General features: G+C 46.1%; 1 protein-coding gene across 1 annotated transcript in view; it reads left to right on the forward strand.

The window, feature by feature from the left end:
* Positions 1–529: 529 nt before the first annotated feature.
* Positions 530–20,303, forward strand: part of LOC144141988 (sodium-coupled monocarboxylate transporter 1-like) — a 211,098-nt gene continuing 191,324 nt past the window's right edge. Inside the window, exon 1 of the mRNA XM_077673418.1 lies at positions 530–1,041. Coding sequence (XP_077529544.1) covers positions 709–1,041 — 333 coding nt within the window. The 5' untranslated portion in view covers positions 530–708. The remainder of the gene's footprint in view (positions 1,042–20,303) is intronic.

The following is a 20,303-nucleotide window of genomic DNA, read 5'->3' on the forward strand; positions in this document are numbered from 1 at the left end:
TTTATCTCAGCATTCGTCAGGAGAAACAGAATTAAGGGAACTAATGTCACGATTTTGCCGTTTATCAAGGAAAATGACAAATTTCAAATCCCGAATTTTGCTGTGGATCATCTGGGCACAGCCGTGGCTTACTTGTGCCTACATGATACAGCTTTTAAACAGGCGTTCATGCATGCTAAACGCGGAGAAGCGTGCGCTGCTTCTAGCCAAGGTGCGTTCACAAGCAGATATTTTCCATACATTGAGTATTCTAATAAAAAACGACCACGACCAGCTGCGCGGAAACTTTGCCGTCAGCAGCTGGAACAACTGGATGAAGGTTTATTACTCGACGAAACTCCAACCCGGCTGCTGTATGTGGTACTACAGATTGTGAAGGCTGAATTGCAGTACAATGGCACTCGTGACGCAGCAAAAAGAATGGGATGTTGTTGTATAAATGGCCTGAATTCGTAATTATTGGGACCAGCAATTTCGCCACTTCACGTTATATGAATGCTTGAAGGCCGTGTGGCAAGGCTGGGGTTGACCGCAAACGGATTAAAAGCACGCGTTCTGCGGTAAAAGGTGTGGCAACCGCGCCACCTGGCAGTAAGCCGAGAATTACTTGGAAGCCCATCTGCGTTCGCGCACAGTCACAATATTCTAATCGTCGTCTAGTGAGGCACGTTCGCAAAACTGAGCTTTCCCGGTGCAAAAGAGGACGCAATGACCCTACAAACAGAGTACGCAGTGTTTGGAACCTTGGTGGCCGCAAATTTGGCACTGGGACTTTACTTCTCGCTGAGACGCAGCACTCGATCGGCAGATACGACGGCCGAGGTATTCCTTGGAAGCAGAGCTCTGCGTGCCGTCCCGGTCGCTGCCTCTGTGGCTGCGAGCATTTTCTCCTCCATGGCCATGGTTGGCTTTGCGGGCCACACGTACGCCTACGGCTTCCACCTCATGTGGGACGCCGTCACCACGTTGGCCGTGGCTCCCCTTGCGGCCCACTTGTTCCTGCCAGTGTTTTACGACTTGCGCATCACCTCCGTGTTTGAGGTAAGTTGCATTGGTGCTGCACACTTTTAATAATGTAAGAATGCGTGCTCCTTTGGTGAACATTCCTGTTGCTTAGAGCGATAAAGAATTACTTTTCTTCTGTGGCATCTGGGGCATCGATATGACTGTTTTGAGGGTGAAAAGTGAACCATCAATATTTGAGCACTGCGAGGTTCACGCACTTTCCAACCGTTTCCTCAGATCACTCTTACGCTTCGAGCAATAGAAAATACATTGACATCTTTTAGTGAATAATGAGCATGTCGCTTTTTCTTTTCAACTGGCGGCTCGGCCCTATGCGCACGTCTTTCTCCGGCTTTAGAAGCATGCAGAAATACCTTTCCTGCACGACCTTCCCGAACCATGCCAACCATGCTAAGCTGCCCATCGTCTCAGTTGTCGTGTTTGTTCGCTCTAGAACCAGTACTGGCTCCCGGTTGCCCTTTTTATCGTCCACAAGCGCCGGAATTTCGTCACCACCATTAATTGGTCTACTGAGTCCTGAACTCGCTGCACACTCCCTTTTACAACGTGTACAATCAGTAAAGGGACGAGCCGAGAGGTCTTGTGACGTATGGACAAGGGGCCTAGGAGCGCTTAGATTTTGCGGCTCCCCTGTAACTACCGGTTCCCAGGCTGTGTCAACGCAGCCAATGCCGCAACATTTTGGCTGACATCGCTACTCTTGGCCTGACCTCGGTCGTTCTCTTCCCCAGTCAAGCTGGACACGGAGCTACGGCGAAACCTTTTGACAAAATCGTTGATGCATTTATTGTCCACGCCATAGTATGAGTCACAAGCCTAGCTCTGCTCGCATGTAGGAGCGCTAGCCGTTCCTTTCGATACCGAATCATCGGGCCTTCCTCACTCCCCGAAAGACTACTAGGTATAGGAGAGCTTTAAGCACAACAAATACCCGACGAATTACAGGAACTCATATAGAGGCACCATTTACAACTGAAATTTTTACATGGAGCCAATCGCTACATTAAAAGCACTTGCAATCGCAAAAGCTCACACGTCACTTCGCAGCATGCTGGTAAGCACCCCTGTATACTCGTCCGTATTACGTACGCCACTCAAAGAGGCCAGCCCCTCTTTCCCCAAAACAAGGCAGGTCATGCTAACGCATTCGTCACCATGGCGTTGCATTTCCGCGGCCTTGAGAATCTCTCGCATGCAGCGATCGGCGTCACGAAATGACGCAGCACACATGTCGAACAGATGCTTTTGCTCACATTCATGGAAATGAACAGCCAGGTTTTCTTCTTTCAACCAATCTAGAATCACTTTAGCTCAGGTGATATATAGGTAAAGACTGACCAGTAAGAGTATGAGGTGATTCGTGGCCGTGGCAGCCGCTTCTCTGATGGAGGCGAAAAGGAAAACGCCCGTCTGCACGAGATTTCGGCGTAGGATAAAGATCCCCGGGGGGTCGAAATTAAATCCGGAGCCGTCCACTACGGCGCGCCTCATCGCCTGCGTTGGTCGGCGCGTTAAACCCTAGATTCAATTCAAGGCTATGAACTGCATACCACAGAAAAGTGACATTATTTAAACGACCCCTTCCAAGCAGTACACATACTGGTTTTAATCGTTAGCGCCGAATATTTTTCGAATTTCGCTCTCCTGGTTTTACTGCATAGCCCAGAAGGTGTATTATATGTAGCCATGACTACTGTCACGGCGGCCCTCCTCAACAGCTCTTTAGTATTATGCGCGATGCCTTGGATACAAGGTACGGCCGGCACGTTCTTGTCATGGCGGGTCAGTTTATTATTTTCCTGAGGTGTACTGAACAACCTTTTCCTGACTCACTGATGCAGGCTACTTTTCACGAGGTTAAAGGGCAGAACAGTGGTGAAAGTTGTTGGATGTACGACTACATTTTCGTGGAGGAGAGCAGAGGCCGAGAATCTCCTTTTCTCTGATGCGTTAAGACATTAGGGATTTTCGAAAAGTGCCTTAGCCCTCCTGACGTCTCGTACCAAGTGCGAGACGTCTCGTCCACTAGTACCGACGTTGTTTTTCGCCGCCTTTTCTATTCCCTCCTGTTTTGCGCCATACACGCTCTTTTTTAGAACACGTACACGTTCTGATAGGAGTCACGTGACTGGTCCAGACGTCGACAGAGCAGGATGGCGAGCCACGCTTCTTCTCGATGCCAGCCTGGCCACTTCTCTTTCCAGCCACTTCTCTTTCCAGCTCTGTTCTTTTGCCCCTTTGATGACGGAAAAGAAATGTCGCATGCTCACTCTATGCTCACTCTATTGCTCACTCTATGAAAGGACGCCATTTTTTGAAGAATAAATGCTGAACCACGGAAGCAAAAAGCGAGTAAGGCAAATGAAAATACCTTATTGCCTCGAATAAGTGATTCGGTTGCCTTCACAACTGCACATTCGCTGCGGCGTGGTACTCCATATTACTAGATTGCGGAAAAGAAAAGAAAAGAACAGAGAGAAAGAAATGGCTCCCATTGCCATTTTTTCCACTGCCTAGATTTCAGCACGCGCCAAAGGTACCCAGCGTGACTAACTTATTTCGGACCAGCCACTATGGTATGGTGCAAATGGAGATTCCGCGCGTAAGATGCAAAGAAATAAAATGGCTGTGTATCTGCTCACTTCGTTGCAAATGTCGACGAAAGGCGGTGTTCGTCTGGCGTCCCGGCCAAGTAACTGTCTTTTTTCTCTTTCCCGCTCACCTCTCATGTTGTTCCTCTCCCATCCCGCTTCTTGCCAAGGTAAACGCGCTATCGGTTTGGGCAAGTCAATTTAAATTTACCGCTTTCCATCCAAGCCAAATGCCTCGATTCCAGTGCGCCATACCGCGGAGACGTGCGTGCTTCGAGGCACACTACTTACTCTACATGCGTTTTAAGTTGAACATGAAGACAATATGGTAAAACGTTTTGTTGCTGTTGCCGTTTCATTTTCGCAATTGCCCTTAGGGAACCCGCGGGAACCCGCTTTTGTATTTTCTGGACGTATCATTCATTGAATCAATTATCCGCTTTTCTTTAATAAAGAAATCCCAGCGAATATCACAAATGTATCGGTGTCTTCTCCGAGATAGCGTAATGTTTTGTTTAGTTCAACAATGCCTACAAGTATGAAAATCGGCACCCTTTGGATTTGACTGTGGGTATATAATCCAATTGCGCAGCATCTGTTTCGTTTGGCAGGGTGGCCGAATCGAGGGACAGACAAACAGAGGTACACACGAGCAAAAATTTTCTTGTTCAAGTAACCGAAGAAAGAATATCGTCTTGAGAAACTGGTTTAGTGTGAAGGATTAGGGCAAAAATGGGGAACCGTATTTGTATCGCTTCCTCTGTAATAAAACCGCCGACAAGGAAGAGTTGGCAGTGACCAACTCGTCGTCATTGTATTTGCGATGCATTTTTTCGCGGGCCACAAACAAGGCATGACTGGTGAACGGGTAGGCGGTTGATCTCTACGTGGCTGTGCTGGGATTTCTGCTCGTCGTATTCCTCGACGCGCCCTCTGCCTCGACTTTCACTGACGGGAGTCAATTATGCGACGACTCCTTGACAGCTGTGCCTAAAGGCTGGTTTGGTGAGCTCTGAGCTGCGCGTACAGCTGGCCGGAAGTTTGAACAAATTTTTTAAACCAGTTTTGACAACGCTGGTTGATATACAGACTGATTTCCGGCGCGCCGGCTAGCAAGCCTCCTGCGCAGAATGAATGGCTGCGGTTCAACCACACAATTTCACCGCACAAAGAGACTACGCCACATTAGTGACGAACTCAAGCCTTGGCCCGTGATCGGGTAGTTGACGAAAGGGGCAATTTTCTTAGACAGAAAATTTTCGAACAACATGTTTTCCTCTCGTTTCACACCACTTGGTCTTTTCCACGCACGTTGCCGGATGAAAACGGCACCTCAATAATGCCAACAACCATGGTTGTGAATGCATATGTGGAAAATGTACAGCTTTATTCCGGTTTTTATTGAGGACTCAGAGTTATAGGTAAACATTGTTGTCGTGACCTTCGTGCTTCTCGCCCGTCTTTCTCCTTTTCGCTTCTGGTTGCTCCTCTATATTTACTTGTTCCCCATTTGGTATTGGGATTGCTCTGTTTGGTTTCCGTATATTGGGAGATGTACTGCAATATAGTTCACGGGAAACTGTTTGCTGACGACACAGCGCTGTTTACATACAGGCTAGGGCACTCAGGATGTCTTGCAGGCCGTCTGTGCCTTTAGTACCAGTGTCGTCTCACTGATACAAGCAATAAAGGTTTTCAATTGTAATCAAATCTACCACGCATTCACTGTCGCTTACGCTTTTCCGCCGCATGCCCATATGTTAGGTTCCAAAACAACCGATTACGGTTTCATACTCTACATTTCTATTGTTTTCATGCGGCGAAAATCCCCCCGCGCCTTGAAGTATTTGTTTAACAAGAATAGCAATCCCGAGAAAAAAATTAAAAAATATTAACGCTAGTTGGTCCACCATTTGCTCATTCGAAGGAGCTAAGATTGTTGCACTACATTTTTTTGCCATAATAAGCTATTTCTGAACAGTTTAAACAACGGTAGTTTGCTGTAAAAAAAGGTGCTTCATCCAAATGCCGCAGGTTAACACAATACCGTGCTAAAATATCCTTTAAAGGCTATGCTATATAACACTGCTAAACAGATCTTGTAAAAGATAGGCTGTATCACCCAGGCAGCACGAGCATGTGCGGCCAATCTTTGCCCAAAGAACATTGGCCAGCCCTTTTCCTCCCGGCCAATCTTCGGCCCTTAGTCCAAAATGGTCCATGGCCGTGTAAGGCTGGAGCTTGGCTGTCATTCATTGGCCAATCTACTATGGCCGTTCATACCATTGGCTGATGGACAATTGGCCAAAGAAGTATGGCCTACTATCGGCCAAGCATATATGGCCTACCACTGGCCGAGCATGTATGGCCTACCATTGGCCGAGCATATATGGCCTACCATTTGCCAATTATGTATGGCCTACCATTGGCCTGATTAATATTATTCTCTGCAGGCCAGAGGAAGCCCGCCCAAGGCTGCTGCCATGCATGCCCTACAGCAGGCCGTTAACCTTGGATTAACATCGAAAATATATATTTAATGAATTTTAATTGCATAAAAAATGCTTAGAAAATGTAATTTTAAATACATCCAAAATGCATTAGTAATGCATTTTAAACGCACAGAAAATGCTGCTTCAAATATACTCAAAATGTGTTACTAGTGTATAGAAAATAAAATCATGAATAGATTGAGAGATGCCTTGCAATGTGTCTTTGGGGAATTGTTAACGTTCAACTGACCCGCCGCGGTGGCTCAGTGGCTAAGGCGTTGCGCTGCTGAGCACGAGGTCGGCGGGTTGGATTCCCGGCCGCGATGGCCGCTTTTCTGATGGAGGCGAAAAGCAAAAACGCCCGTGTGTTCGAGCTTTCGGCGCACGTTAAAGATCCCCAGGTGGTCAAAATTAATCCGGAGCCCTCCACTACGGCGCGCCTCATCGCCTGCGTTGCGTCGGCGCGTTAAACACCACAATCAATCAATCAATCAATCAATCAATCAATCAATCAATCAATCAATCAATCAATCAATCAATCAATCAATCAATCAATCAATCAATCAATCAATCAATCAATGTTAACATTCAACTAGAAAATTTCATGTTGTGGTTTTGAAAAGTTTAAGAGGCTCTAGCATCAAGATATGCTCCATTGTGAAAATGTAAACTGGCCATGCTCTGATTGCGGGCCAGCAAATGACTGAAAAGAACAGCATGTATGTGCACAGATTGGCAGTTTGAAAGTTGTTTATTGTACACCTCAGCAAAGTGTTCAATTTCGCCATTACTAAGCAGCAGGAATGAATGCCTTTCAGCCACCTCGGTAGCCAGCGCAGATGAAGCGTTGTGCATCAGAGTCCTCGTACTTCGGATTCTCCACGCGTGAAATTTCACCAGCACCTGCAGTGAAAAGAAAAGAAAACAGGGGAAAATATTAGGGAAACACTTCTTTTTTAGAGGCAAATAAATGTCAAATCAATCAGGCCTTTTCTCTCGCGGTACCAACGTTCCTCGTGAGCAAGGATTTTTTAGTTTCCCCTTCAAAGAAAAAAAAAAACCATCATGAAAACAATTCCCATTTGAAGGACGTGTAATGTTAAGCATAGTTTATATTGTCATGCGGCAGCGACATTGGATCTTCAATACCAGTATAAAAAAGGATGGTGGTTGGGGGGGGAGGCTTATGTATGGAGTTTGTCTAGGGATAAAAATTAGCAAAAATTAGTACAAAAAAGACACAGCTAACAACGTTACCAAACATGCAACAGAGTTCTTAGCGTTACGCTGCTTCTCTTTCTTAGGCGCTTGAGTTAACTTGAAATGGTGGCCATTCTAGTTTTTAATTAACTTGGACAAAACTGGTCTGTGACCTCACAGGACGCTACTAAAATAAGATAAATAGTAATCTTATTAACTATAATATTGTTATGTGTTCCGTATTTCGGCGTCAACTTCTTCGGAGATTACGTGCTAAAAAATAGCGCGCAGCGAAACAGTTTAAAAATGCATGGGCAGGATTGTAGTAGAAAACTTACATAAAAGCCATCAGATTGGCGTAAGCACTCAACAATGCCTTCAAAAGAACGGGAAAGTAAGTTTATTTTGCAAAATAAAGAAAACTGTCAAGCCGTCCTTAAAATTACAAGCTCTGATAAGGTAGCCACCTAACCAAAGCGATTAAAACAAGCAAAGCAAGAAAAAGTGTATTTTTGCTTACACACATATGTAATTTTCTTGCTCCCGGTCGCACATAACCGGTAATTTTATACTTTTTGCTGTACACAGACAACGTAATCAATTATTAGGGAGCGACGCGGAAAATAATTGTAAATGCTCGCGTCGTTTACATACAAAAAACAGACAAACACCTGTTAGCGTCAGGGACCATCAAGTAAACATTAGTGGCTTCGTAAATACTCGAGACCTCCTAAAAGAAACTCGTTTAAGTACACCCTTTAGACGCAAATGAGCTATTGCGGCTGCTAAACACACACAACTGCCAAGCAGCCCACGCGCACCCGCTCTAGACTTGTTGTTTTGCGGTGCCTTCGGCACATTTTTGAAATTGTCACTCGACCATGAGCGGCCTAAGGGCCCCTCGAAACGCGCACACGTGTTCGTGAATGCGCTACAAAATGAATACAGCAAGGAGGGGAAAGTTGCTAGGAAACACAAAAGAGGAAGGGTGGAACGTCCTGAAGTTTCACGAAGTTCCGGGGGAGCGATCAAAGGAACAAAAAGAGACAAACCCGGCCGGGGGACCCGTTCTGGGAACCGAGGGGTCTCGTGCGGGGAACTGGTTGCCCCCTTCCTTCTCAGTCCTTCCTTGGCTTGTTCTTGGTTCTGGGAACGGAAACTGATTGTAACTTAGCGGCGACTCTCATACAGTTTGTCTTTAGATGGACAAATCAGGAAGTCCCTGGACATGAAGCACTTAGTTTCGCTACAGCCACTTGCACCGAAGATTACGTGTGTGGCTTTTAACACTTTTGGTCACTTCAAAACAGACGGCACAAACACTTTCATGGCTTTAGTTGACAGAATGGCGACATGCGACGGACAAAAATCGCGGAGGCTTCCCGGATTCTCGCCGTATGGCCCGGGCATGCGCATTAATCGGACGCATGTATGCCACAAACTGGGTTCCTTCCCCGTACGGCACCTGCTGTCAACATGCGCAGCTGTGAGCAGCTGCTGCGAACAGAAAAAAAAAGCTGCGTCCCTGAATACACTGATTTGATTGTTTGTAGGGTGCGATACTTATGTAGTGCAGGCGGGAAACCTTTTCCCCTTTCACACTCTGTTTGTAGGGTTTAACGCGCCGACGGAAGGCTCCGGATTAATTTCGACCACCTGGGGGTCTTCAACGTGCGTCGAAATCTCGTACACATGGGCGTTTTTGCTTTTCGCCTCCATCAGAAAAGCGGCCGCCGCGGCCGGAAATCGAATTCGTGACCTCGTGCTCAGCATGAATACACTTAGCAAATTTCTCAAACGCGTAAACATGGACGGCGGACTTTCTGTGAACAGGCTGTGTTTAAAACGTTCCTGGCTGTTATGTGTTTACTGCAAGCGTTAGTCCTAAATAAGCTCACAATGGAACAACTCTATCTACAGAAAAACTCGTAGCAACAGTCCCCTGGTCACTCAGCAAGACCCGAGCTAAAAATTAGGCGCAAAAAGGGAGCACCAAAATCCTTTTTTTACGTCTTCTTGCTGTCGTTGATTTGTGAGTACATTCCCTTGCACGGAGTAGTTACAGTAGGAAATCTTGCTCGCAGGTAAAGGTAAGCTTAACAACCACGTGCGGATTTCAAAAAAGGCGTTAACACAGTTTGATTGCAAGGCAAACATACATCGATTAATTGTTGTGCGACACCGTACGCGCAAATAGCTGGTAAATCGTGCTTACCTTGGCTACACGGCAATCCTGATAAAAACGCCGCTGCAACGCGCCGTTCACGCAGAGGCTTCGTCCGCACGACGACCGCGCGTGTTGAGGAGTCCGAAAACTTATAACACCACAAGACAGGCAAAAGAAACGCAGCGAGGGCAGACAAAACGTGAAGGAGGGTGCGCCGCTCCCCGCAGGTACCGGGCACAAAGGAGGAGGTAGTGAGCGGCAGTGAGAGGCGCCGAGCTGCTCGCCCTCGCAAGCATAGCCAGCGTTGTCCATCTAAGGCCGATATTCTTCAGAAAAAGAAAATTTTCAAAGCCTCCACAGCGATACCGTCGTAACAACGCTGGCAAAGTGCAAGTGTTTTCATACATATATATACTCGTTGAATTAGATGTTTTTGCTTGGCCGATTACGTTGGAACACCGCCGCTTACATATTTGTACGCCGAGTTTCTTTCTGATACAGAGAGCTTATATGTATGCCTGCCTTAGACAGCGCAGTAAGTGAAAGTATCTCCCTCAGTTTCTTTTATTTTAAGTAAACATCGAGGAGAAATTCTCAGTACGTTTATTCATTTGAGATGTATTTTATCCGGCACTTAAGATATGCTTTAAGTGAATCTTACGATTCAGCAACTGAAGCAGCGCCTCTAAGTGTACTCGAAATGTATTTCGGCAAAGCTTTTTTAATACGTTTAAAATGTATTTTCAATAAATATTTTTTATGCATTGAGAGTGTATCTCTACCATGTTCGTTCCACAAACGTACAATGCATTTGAAATATATTTCGAATATATTGGGAGTATATTTCTATGCTTCAGCACACTTTTAAAGTATACTCAGAGTGCTGCTCTAAATGTAGTTAGGTAAGCGTATTTTTCAAATATTTACAGTGCATTTGGACCTAGATCGTTTGGCGGGAAGAAATACATTTTCAATATATTCTGAATGCCTTAAGCGCGCATTCATGACGTTCAGTACATTCCTAATCTATTTGTAGGGTACTTAAAAGCAGTGTGTTTTTTCTGCTTTTTTAATAATGTATTTTCGATATTTACTAAAAATTAAGAAAATACAATTTTTAATGCACTTGAAATACATGTACAAATACAAGGCATATTTGAAGTGCACTTCAAGCATACTCGTAGGTATTTCAAACGTATTACTTTTCGCTAAGGGCCCTTATCCTCCCTCTGCTACCCCTCCTCTTTCCTCAGTTACACTCAGTCTGACGTTTGATCCGACAGTAGACTTCCGATTGGTTGATTGTAGGGTTTAACGCGCCGACGCAACGCAGGCGGTGAGGCGCGCCGTAGTGGAGGGCTCCGGATTAAATTTGACCACCTGGGGATCTTTAACGCGCGCCGAAATCTCGTACACACGGGAATTTTTGCTTTCGCCCCATCAGAAAAGCGGCCGCCGTGACCGGGAATCGAACCCATGACCTCGTGCTCAGCAGCGCAACGCCTTAGCCACTGAGCCATCGCGGCGGGTGACAGTAGACTTTCACTTCCTGCCTAAGTTTTTAAGCAAGCATATAGTCCCGCACAGAACCTGCGCTTCTTTTTTCTATCTTTCGAGTAAGGAAAAATCCATAGAAGTAGCTGAAAAGCGTTTTAGTAACCACAAAGGTCAGCTAGGCCGGAAATGCTCGTGAAAAAATAGGAAGCGACCGGTGCAAGAGTAGAGCGCATGTGGGAGAAACCTGATGGGGGTGACGGAGGCGTAGGGGCAAAACTTCTGTGTTAAGGAAAGACGCGACCTCATGCCGGATCTTTCTTCAGCAGTGTCACCAGTAACCTCCACTGTGTGTTGTTGACTTTATAGATGGCTTGTCGCTGACGATATTGAATATGCTACAGTCAAACCTCGATATATCGAACACGGGTATATCGAATTATTGCTTATATCCAACACTTCCTATATCACGCGGAAAATCACATGCATTTTTAATTTTTTATTTCGAACTGGGACAGACATGAAATGGGTATATCGAACTCCGCCACCCCAGACCGCTCACACGCTGTTGAAAGGCAGCGAGCTTTCCCGCAGTACCCTCGAGGTTAGCGGTGGTGCGATGGGCGTTCCCGATTGCGGCGCATTGGTTGCGCCGATGGCGCTACTTCAACGTAGCGGCGAACGCAGGCCGCTGCCTGGCCAGTTGCCTCACCGTATAAGGGTGACACAAAAGCCAAGCCAAGGCAGTAGCCAAGGCAAAACCAGCACTCAGGCGCGCGGCGTGTGCGCAAAGCTGCCTTTGAAGATGTTGAGAAGTCGCTGCACAAATGATTCATAGAAGCAAGGGCACGGTGCTGAGCAACGAATCATGTGCATTGATGACTTTGTTGGCGTTGATGACAGCAGCGGAACAACGGCGGAGTTGACGGGCGTGGAGATCGTAGCGGAGGTTATTACTGAGCGGACAAACGAAGACGCTGCCCAGGTTGAACCTGCAAGCATGATAGTGCCCTGGTCCCGACTTCAACGGAGGCCTAGCGGCTTTGGCCCTTCTGCGCCGCTACTACAGCGCTATGGAAGGCACTGGCCTATCGCTTGTGGAAAGTTTGGACTAGGTTGAGGAAGCTGTGTTTAAACACGCCACTGCCAACAAGAAGCGGGCTATCCTGCTGCAGTATTTTAAGCCAAAAGAATAAATACTTCGAAACTCCAATTGGGTATTTACTGCACAATTCGTCCACTTATTTATTTGTACCAGTTTACGACGCGTTTTTTACGCGATTTTATATATCGAATTCTGGCTGTATCGAACTATTTCGCGGGCACCGCACTGTTCGATATATCGAGGTTTCACTGTATTGAAGTACTTGGCCAATCTCGGCTGCGTTAAAGTGGCGGCACTCAAAAGCGTGAAGAAAGTGTTCAAATGCGCTAGATTCGCTACTTTGAAAAAAAAAAAACTGTGATACATACGTTGCCTGTGTGAGAATATGTTTGTGGTAACGACATGGACAGGATTATTAAAGCAATAATTGAAAGCATGCTATGATGTTGTAGGGAAAGAGCGCGTAACGTTCCTTTAAATCTCCATGTTATAACACGCATACGCATTTCATCACACCCACGGAATACATTATTTCCACTCGGAACATTGCTGGCGCTAGGCGGGACAAGGACGACGAATTACACACAACTGGAGCGCACACCCACCAGCCCCATTTCAAGCTCTGGCTAACATTATTTCCAAATTCAGGACGCGCCCAGCACGTGATTTCGTGCTATTAAGGTATTCACAATCGTCGTATGCATAGCTTGGATTCAACGACCTGCGTGCAACCTCGTAACGCTTGTATTATCCTCTGTGCATGTCAGGAGAATTCTTATGCCCTGGGTGCCAGAAATATAGGGCTTCGCAACTTCCGTGATTCCCACAACTTTTGATGAATAACTCACGTCGTTTCAGAGCATTCGCGTTTCATATAAATATACATTAGAGCGTAAAACCTCAGCATATCCTGTAGCTATCGTAAAATACATATTTCAAATCCTCGAAGGGTTCTTTTTTTTTTGTCCAGGTACTCAACTCTATAGGAAATATAACCGAAATGAAGCGTCAAGGATGTTCCATTCACAAATGACGAAACATCGTGTTTTCGGCGAAGTAGCTGGGTCACAAGACATTGTGGCACAGCGAAGTATGTAGTCAGGCATAGCAGGGCTAAGGGGTACGTTGTTATTACGACGCAAATTTAATAATATTTATTAACACAGCACATGTCTCAAATGAAAGGCTGATGTGGATCAGTAGCGCCACGTGTATCACGGGCACTTAGCTCTATGCTAGGAGCATATGCATGTGCTTGGTAGGCTTGGAAAAAGAAAATTGATGACTTGTCTACATGCTCATTGCCTGTTTTTGCTTTTATTCATGGGTATCACACCTAAAGTAACCAGAGTGGCACGGTGGTTCCAAACACCACACGAATGCTAGTTAGATCAATTGCAACAGCTGCCGTTTTTTTTCGTTTATTATAAAAGAATGCCCTGACGTCGCCTTTGCGGCGCTAACTTAATACCCTCGTGTGATGTAAATGTAGCATTTAGGTATACCTTTTTGTTTAAGCCAGCTTCGGCGCGAAAAAAATGTTTGAAGTTGAATTTAGCATCCCACACACTAACATTTCAGTTAAAGCAAGTCTCATGTCAGCAGCCCTACCTGCTTTATCAGAGCTTATAAACTAAAGGAGAGATTTTTCTGCCTATAAAGGCCTTCATTAGCTGACTCACAGAAAGGGAGATTCGCCGTAGAGGTTACTGCCACCGCCAGGCCCTCGCGAAGCTACATACCATGCTACTGCATTCCATAGAGTCCCCGAGGACAAGCGGCTCGTTCTCCCGCACCATTGTATTTTCCGCCCACCGCGACCCCTCCTTCCAGAGGTCGTCACGTACATACATGGAATTCTCTGTCCGGAGATCTTTTCTACATGGGTGGCCGCAGAGAAAACGAGTATTCTGCGTCCAGATGCTTGCCGTTCTTTTTCGGACCTTTGTTGGCCAAACAGGAAAGAAGCAATTCGTGGCCAGACTGTTGCCGTTCGTGTTCCGCCTTCCGCTGGCCAAATGGGAAACGATTAATGCGTGGCCAGACGCTCTTTGTTCGTCATCAGACGTATGGCGGCCATGGAGAAAGCGTGTACTCCATGGGCAGATGCTTGCCGTTCATCTGAGGACCTAAACTGGCCAAACAGAAAACGCGGCCACCGTGGCCAGTCGCTGGCCGTTCTCCTTACGACCTCAGCTGGCCAAAAAGGAAACAAGTAATCTGTGGCCAAACGCGTGCTGTTCGTCGTCGAACGTGTGGTGACCAATGAAAAAACATAATCTCTATGGCCAGATGTTTACCTTTGGTGTAAAGACCTCAGCTGGCCGAACAGACAAGTATTCCGTGACCAAATGCATGCCAAAGAACATAAGTTCTCAGGCAGTCCAAACTTTGCCAATGGCCAAACAGGCCAAGCATCGGCCAAAAATAAGCCAAAGGCTGGCCACGTTTTCTGTGCTGCCTGGGCAGATAACTTAAAATATCATTACCCTATTTTGTTAAAATTGCGCGCTCTCCTTTTAATTAAACAACTTGGACACATTGATATTTTAAGCTGGTAAGAAAACTGGCAAGGAGTAACCTGCCATCAGTTCATTCCTGAAGAGAAACAAGCAACAATTGCATTTCTGAAGTGCATGATGATGGCAAGGGTTTTAACTACAGGAAAAAAAACAGTCAATGCTATCGATTGACATCTCTCACGACCAACCATTATATCACTCGCGCAGCGCCCACAGAAACCCTCGACACGTGCCACAGACTAATTTTCCCCTCCCAAAACCCCTATTGAAGTACGAGAGACGATTCAGAGTATCGAAACTACCAGACCCGGTGAGGATCACATTCATGCCCCCTGCACATGATGTACTCTATTCCAGTGTCAGCGTTTTTTGTTGGAGCAGAATGGCGTCTTCCCTCCGTAGTTAAAAAGTTGTACAATCCCTCAAGGGTGATGGGCGTAAACTAACCCCCTATCGTTCATTGCAAAGGAAAATTAGTTGTGATGATGACGATAAAATAGTGCAAAACTATCTGGAAATGATTGATAAATAGCGGGAAAAATGGGGAATACAATTTGTTTTAAATACAACTGCCTGCCTTACCTCGTCATAGGCTGGCTTTGACAATCAAAAATGTCGTTTCAAATCGCGCGCCATCAGCCGCAAAGGGTTCGCACAACATCCGAAAGATGGCGACGAGTGTACTGGCCAGTAGGAAGACGCAGTGAAACATCCCCCTCGCGAGGGGCACGATCAAATGCAGAGCATTTCCGGGGGTGCACGACGTTAAGTAGTTTGCGTTACGTTAATGTTGTTGCATTTATGGTAACTGCTGACGAGAGAGCGCTCGTCAGCAGTAATTTGAATGAGTCAATGATATAAGGCCCGTTCGTAGCGCCCTGTTCTGTGTCGGCTTTGTGGCGCAGTGGGTAGAGCACCATGTACATTGCGTTCCGCCCGCAGTGTCGAGGGATCGAAACCTGGCGCCGGATAGTATTTTCTTTTATATAGTGTAGGGGGAGGGGTGCGGACTACGACGGGACAACGCGGGTGACATCGCGAGTTACTGAAATGCTCTGCGTTTAAAACGTTCCTGTAAAGTCAGTCGACGAATATAAATATTTGTGAGTTTATTTCAGTGCTAGGTTTTGCTGACATCGGCATGTCGGTCCCTATATGTAAAGCTTGTAGGTCACTGGGAGTACTGCAGTGCAATCTAGCGAGGCTTTGAAAGCCTACACTTGAATTCGTTAAATTTAACAAAATTTACCGCGATGTCCTTAATACAGTACGCTTTCACTATGTTGGAGCCCCCAACGCCTTTTTACAAAATGAAATTAGAGAAGGAACAAAACTTTGCACCCTGGAATGGTAAGGCCTTTAAAAACTCAAACTTCAGCGTAAGTTACTGCAAAGACATTTTGAAGTGGCATGTACTAGAAGATCCAAGGGCAATGATTACATTAAAACAATTTCACTATGTATATAGTATCGTTATATAGACATTACATCGTGATTACATCTTCAAATCTCACTACTTGTCAGCTCGAATGGATAACAACCGCAAGGTGCGTGAAATTCGATGGCAATTTTGGTTTCAATGTGCTTGTTAAAACCATCGCCCTAATAGTACACCTTTATTCACTCCGCAGTTTTTGTTATGCACAAAGCTTCTTTTCTGAAACTCAAACTGCGTCGTATCCGCATTGTGGTAGAAAAATTGCTGCACTTTATTTTTCCTCTTTTTTTGTTGCTCTTGCCCCTGATACAGTGTGTTATGTTTTTTCTACAGTAGCCACTACTCGGAGATCGAATGAGGGGAGCGGAGCTGCTTCTTGTGCGTTGCATTTGAAACTTACAAACACGCCGTGCCAATTAGTACGGAGGCTGATAAGTATCACTTGTGAACTTTGAAGAACTTTCTAACTATGTTTTCATTTCCTTTTTCCCTTTTCTTAAGCGAGGTAGTGTATCTCGCAAAAAACTCTGAGCCCCTGAAATGCTTTCTCTGGGTTGTGGACGTACTTCGCTGCCGCATTTGTTGTGATTCATTACCCCCCCCCCCTCCAATCACTGTAATGCCAAAAGGTGCTGTGGGTAGCAATAAGGAAATAAAAATAACTACCAAACATTTTCTCTATGCCAGTTGCTCAGTAATTTGGTGGAAAGACTAATAATGTATCGCCTTTTAAGCATTATATTGCCGCGAGGCATGTCATGTGTTTATTTATTTATGCTTTTTTGTTGCCGACCGGCTGCGCCAGACTGTGTTATCTGCGTTATCCGTGTGCCAGGTGAAGCGTGGGTTCCATTCTTTATTTTTTCTGCCGCACGTGTTATATGCTTTGATAGGGAGAGTGTTTCGAACTAACGTCACCAGCCTAGAATAGTCCGATCTGCACTGTTCTGGAGGTAATTCGATTGTACGAGAAACGCTCGCGTTGAGAGATATTTGTTCGGGGAGCACAAGCTCAGTCAAAACAAGTTCTTTTTCCTTCAAGATAACTGCGTCATCTTTGGCTTCGTGACAATATGTGTGTTTATTTGAATGCGCGGAGTCCAAAAGAAATTGTTATGAGTTACTGAGAATCGCTCAGAAAATTGGTGGGCGAGGTGCGAGCAGCGGGCCGGGTACAAGAAAAGGTTCCCCGCACGGGGCACCCTGTGTATTCAAGGTGACGGTTGTGGCTTCACCACGGAGCCTAAGCTCCCACAATCCCGCGGGAAGAAACTTTCGCGAGGAGTTTACAACGCTCGAACGGTGGCCGTTGCAGCCCTGGTCAGGGTCGACCCGATGGGATCCCGTTCCGCAGTCCGCTGCTGTAAGCTATGGTGCATGGTAATTTCAACCACCACCCCCTCGCCCTAAAAAGGGGTCGCGTCAAAATATCATTTCCACGCCTCTCTGTTACCATTTCTTCCATTTTTTTGTGCTTGTGATCAGTCGACTTTGTTTAAGTCGGACAACTACTCTCGCTTCCTTGTGATCGCGTCAGTCGAAGCTGCAAGACTCGTTGCCTGGCAGTTCATATTCCTGTTTTCGATATTTCTGAAAACAATTACAGGCGAAAGGCATCTCGCCTATAAAGGTAGAAAACATGCTTATCAAAGTCAACACCCAACAAGAAGACGTCAACCTCTTTGCCCAAAACCACGTCGTCAATCTTGCAATCAGGGTCACACGGTCCAGTCTTGGGCAGTAACTATAGTTACTAGTAACGCGTTCCCGATAACTAGTTACTTTTTTCAGTAACTCGTAACTGTAACTAGTTACTTTTAAGTTAGAGGAACTTGTATCTGTAACACTGTTACTTTTTTGTGGAGTAACTGTAACGATAAATATTGTTACAGTTACTTTGTTTCTATAAAAAAATATCCAACAGCAACGCTCATTAACGACAGTTTGCGCGTTTCACTTTTTCGGCTTTCCCTCCGTAGAACCTTCGTCTACTTCATCTATGCCAGCTCACTCCCTTTGCATGGGTGAAAAAGATATGGACTAGAAATGTTTAGGTGTGCACGTGTGCGTGGTGTTCCACGTGGTCCACGAAGGGCTCGAAGTTTCTAAGCTGCAGTATTTTCCTCAGCAGCGCGACATCGCTCTCACCCATACCCTGCGACACGCGCCTAAGCGCACGTGGATGCATGTTGACGCGCTAGAACCTATAGTCCGATGCGCGGCTGCACCATTTTTGCCACATCTGGAGTGTAGTGAACAGGAAAACAAAGGCGAACCGGAATACAAAGGCGAACAGGAAAACAAACACCCACAAATGGCGCACAGCGCACTGAAACCTCTGCACTTTCGCGGAAGCCTGTAAAACTCGGGTCAGGGAGTCTCTTTCTCATTAGCGACGTGCAGCCCCGTTTGCAGGGTTATAAAACGCCGCGGGGAGTCTCTCGGCGGCCTCGTGCTCGTCCAGCCATAAGCGCACTCTAGAGTGTTTTATTCACAAGTCGCACTTGCTTGCGACCATTGTGCGAGACTGCTGGCCGTATTTGGGACCACGCGTTTAGAGCCCCTGGTCTAGATGCTTCATAGAGCTGTCAAGCCTGCTAGAACCAGGTCGAGGAAGTAATAAATTTCATGCCCCTCCACACATACGACGACCCCAACAATGGTGGCCCCCGGCTGCCCTCACACCAGGCAGCATCTTGGCCGGCAGACGTCATGGTCTGACCACACTGTCACTGCACGAAGAAATGTTCTTGGAAAGCCTCGCGACTTCGTTTCGAGGGCGGTGGCCGCAACGAAAACAATAGCTACATCTGATTCCTTAACTTTATCATGGATTCGGAACTTTCTCTCTATGCGCCAACAATATTACCGTGGTCAAAAACTTTTCTTCACACCTCGCTGATGTCACTTCTGGAGTTCCGCGGGGCAGCGTCCTGGGCCCGTTACTGTTCTTGATCTACATAAATGACCTGCCCCTCAACATCTCATCACGAATATGACTCTTTGCTGACGATTGTATTATATATCATACGATTACTAGCCTTAACGACCACCTTTTCTTACAAAATGACTTAAACATATTCTACAATTGGTGTAATACATGGCAAATGTCACTTAAGTTCAGTAACTGCAAAGTAATATCTTTTAGTCGGAAACCCGATCATTCAGATTTTCTTTATTCCATCAACCACAGTGCAGTTTCGCAAGCCGCTTCCTATAAATATCTGGGTGTTCATCTAACACCTAATCTCTCTTGGAGTACCCACATTTCCGCCATCTGCGCGAAGGCTTCTAAATCGCTCGGTTATCTGCAACGAAATTTACGATGCGCACCAGCCCTTGTCCGCAAACATGCGTATCTAACCTTTATTCGTCCACAGCTAGAATTCGCGTCGGCAATCTGGTTCCCTCACCAAAACTACCTAATCGTCCAGCTAGAATCTATTCACAACAGAGCCGCCAGATTTATTACGCGCAAGTACGACCGTCATCTCAGCGTTACCCAAATCAAACAAGAGTAATCACTTCAGCCGCTAGATACCCGTCGCACTATCGCGCTATTATGCTTTTTTCATAAATACATAGTTCCCGTTAGACCTAACCCGCTTCCTCTTAACGCCCAAGTGCGTACGTCACGACGCCTTCATAATAGTCACAGTTTCACGCGCATTTTAAAGCAAAGCTTTTTACCTCTACCCCCAAGGGTTCTTTCGCGACCGTTGGTGTCACCAGAAAACTCCCGCGAACAAATAAAATAATTTACCGCACTTCCAGGAATCGAACCTGGAACTAACAGAGTAACAAAGCAAGAGCCCGTTATCTTACCGAATGAGCTACGAGCCCAAGAGGAGACGGGGAGGAAAAGTGGTGCACTCACCAAGCACATCTACGGGTTTAACCCCTGCATTGTCGCTGAATGCCACGCGATAGCGATTAAAGGAAGCTCGCACCAACCCATGGCATCTCACTTCTAGTACCCAAGTGTGCTAAAGCCTGTGGCTTCCAGTACACACGTAAAAATTCTCACCCCCTTGTCGTCCGCCCTCACGACAAACGACACCCCAAAGAACACATTCAAATACTCCTTGATGGCCAGGCCATCACTCCAAGCCCCAGCATCAAGACACTGGGCCTACATCTTCAAACCAACACCAATAGTAACGGATTCTTGCAGCGCCTCAAACACACTATCAATAAAATCATACACATCATCAGGCGAGCTTACACCAGAAGCGAGGCCTCAAGGAATCTGATACCTTTCTATTAGT

This window comes from Haemaphysalis longicornis, unplaced genomic scaffold (genome assembly GCF_048455015.1).
Source record: "Haemaphysalis longicornis isolate Haplotype H1 unplaced genomic scaffold, Haemaphysalis longicornis Haplotype H1 scaffold_6, whole genome shotgun sequence".
Taxonomy (NCBI): domain Eukaryota; kingdom Metazoa; phylum Arthropoda; class Arachnida; order Ixodida; family Ixodidae; genus Haemaphysalis; species Haemaphysalis longicornis.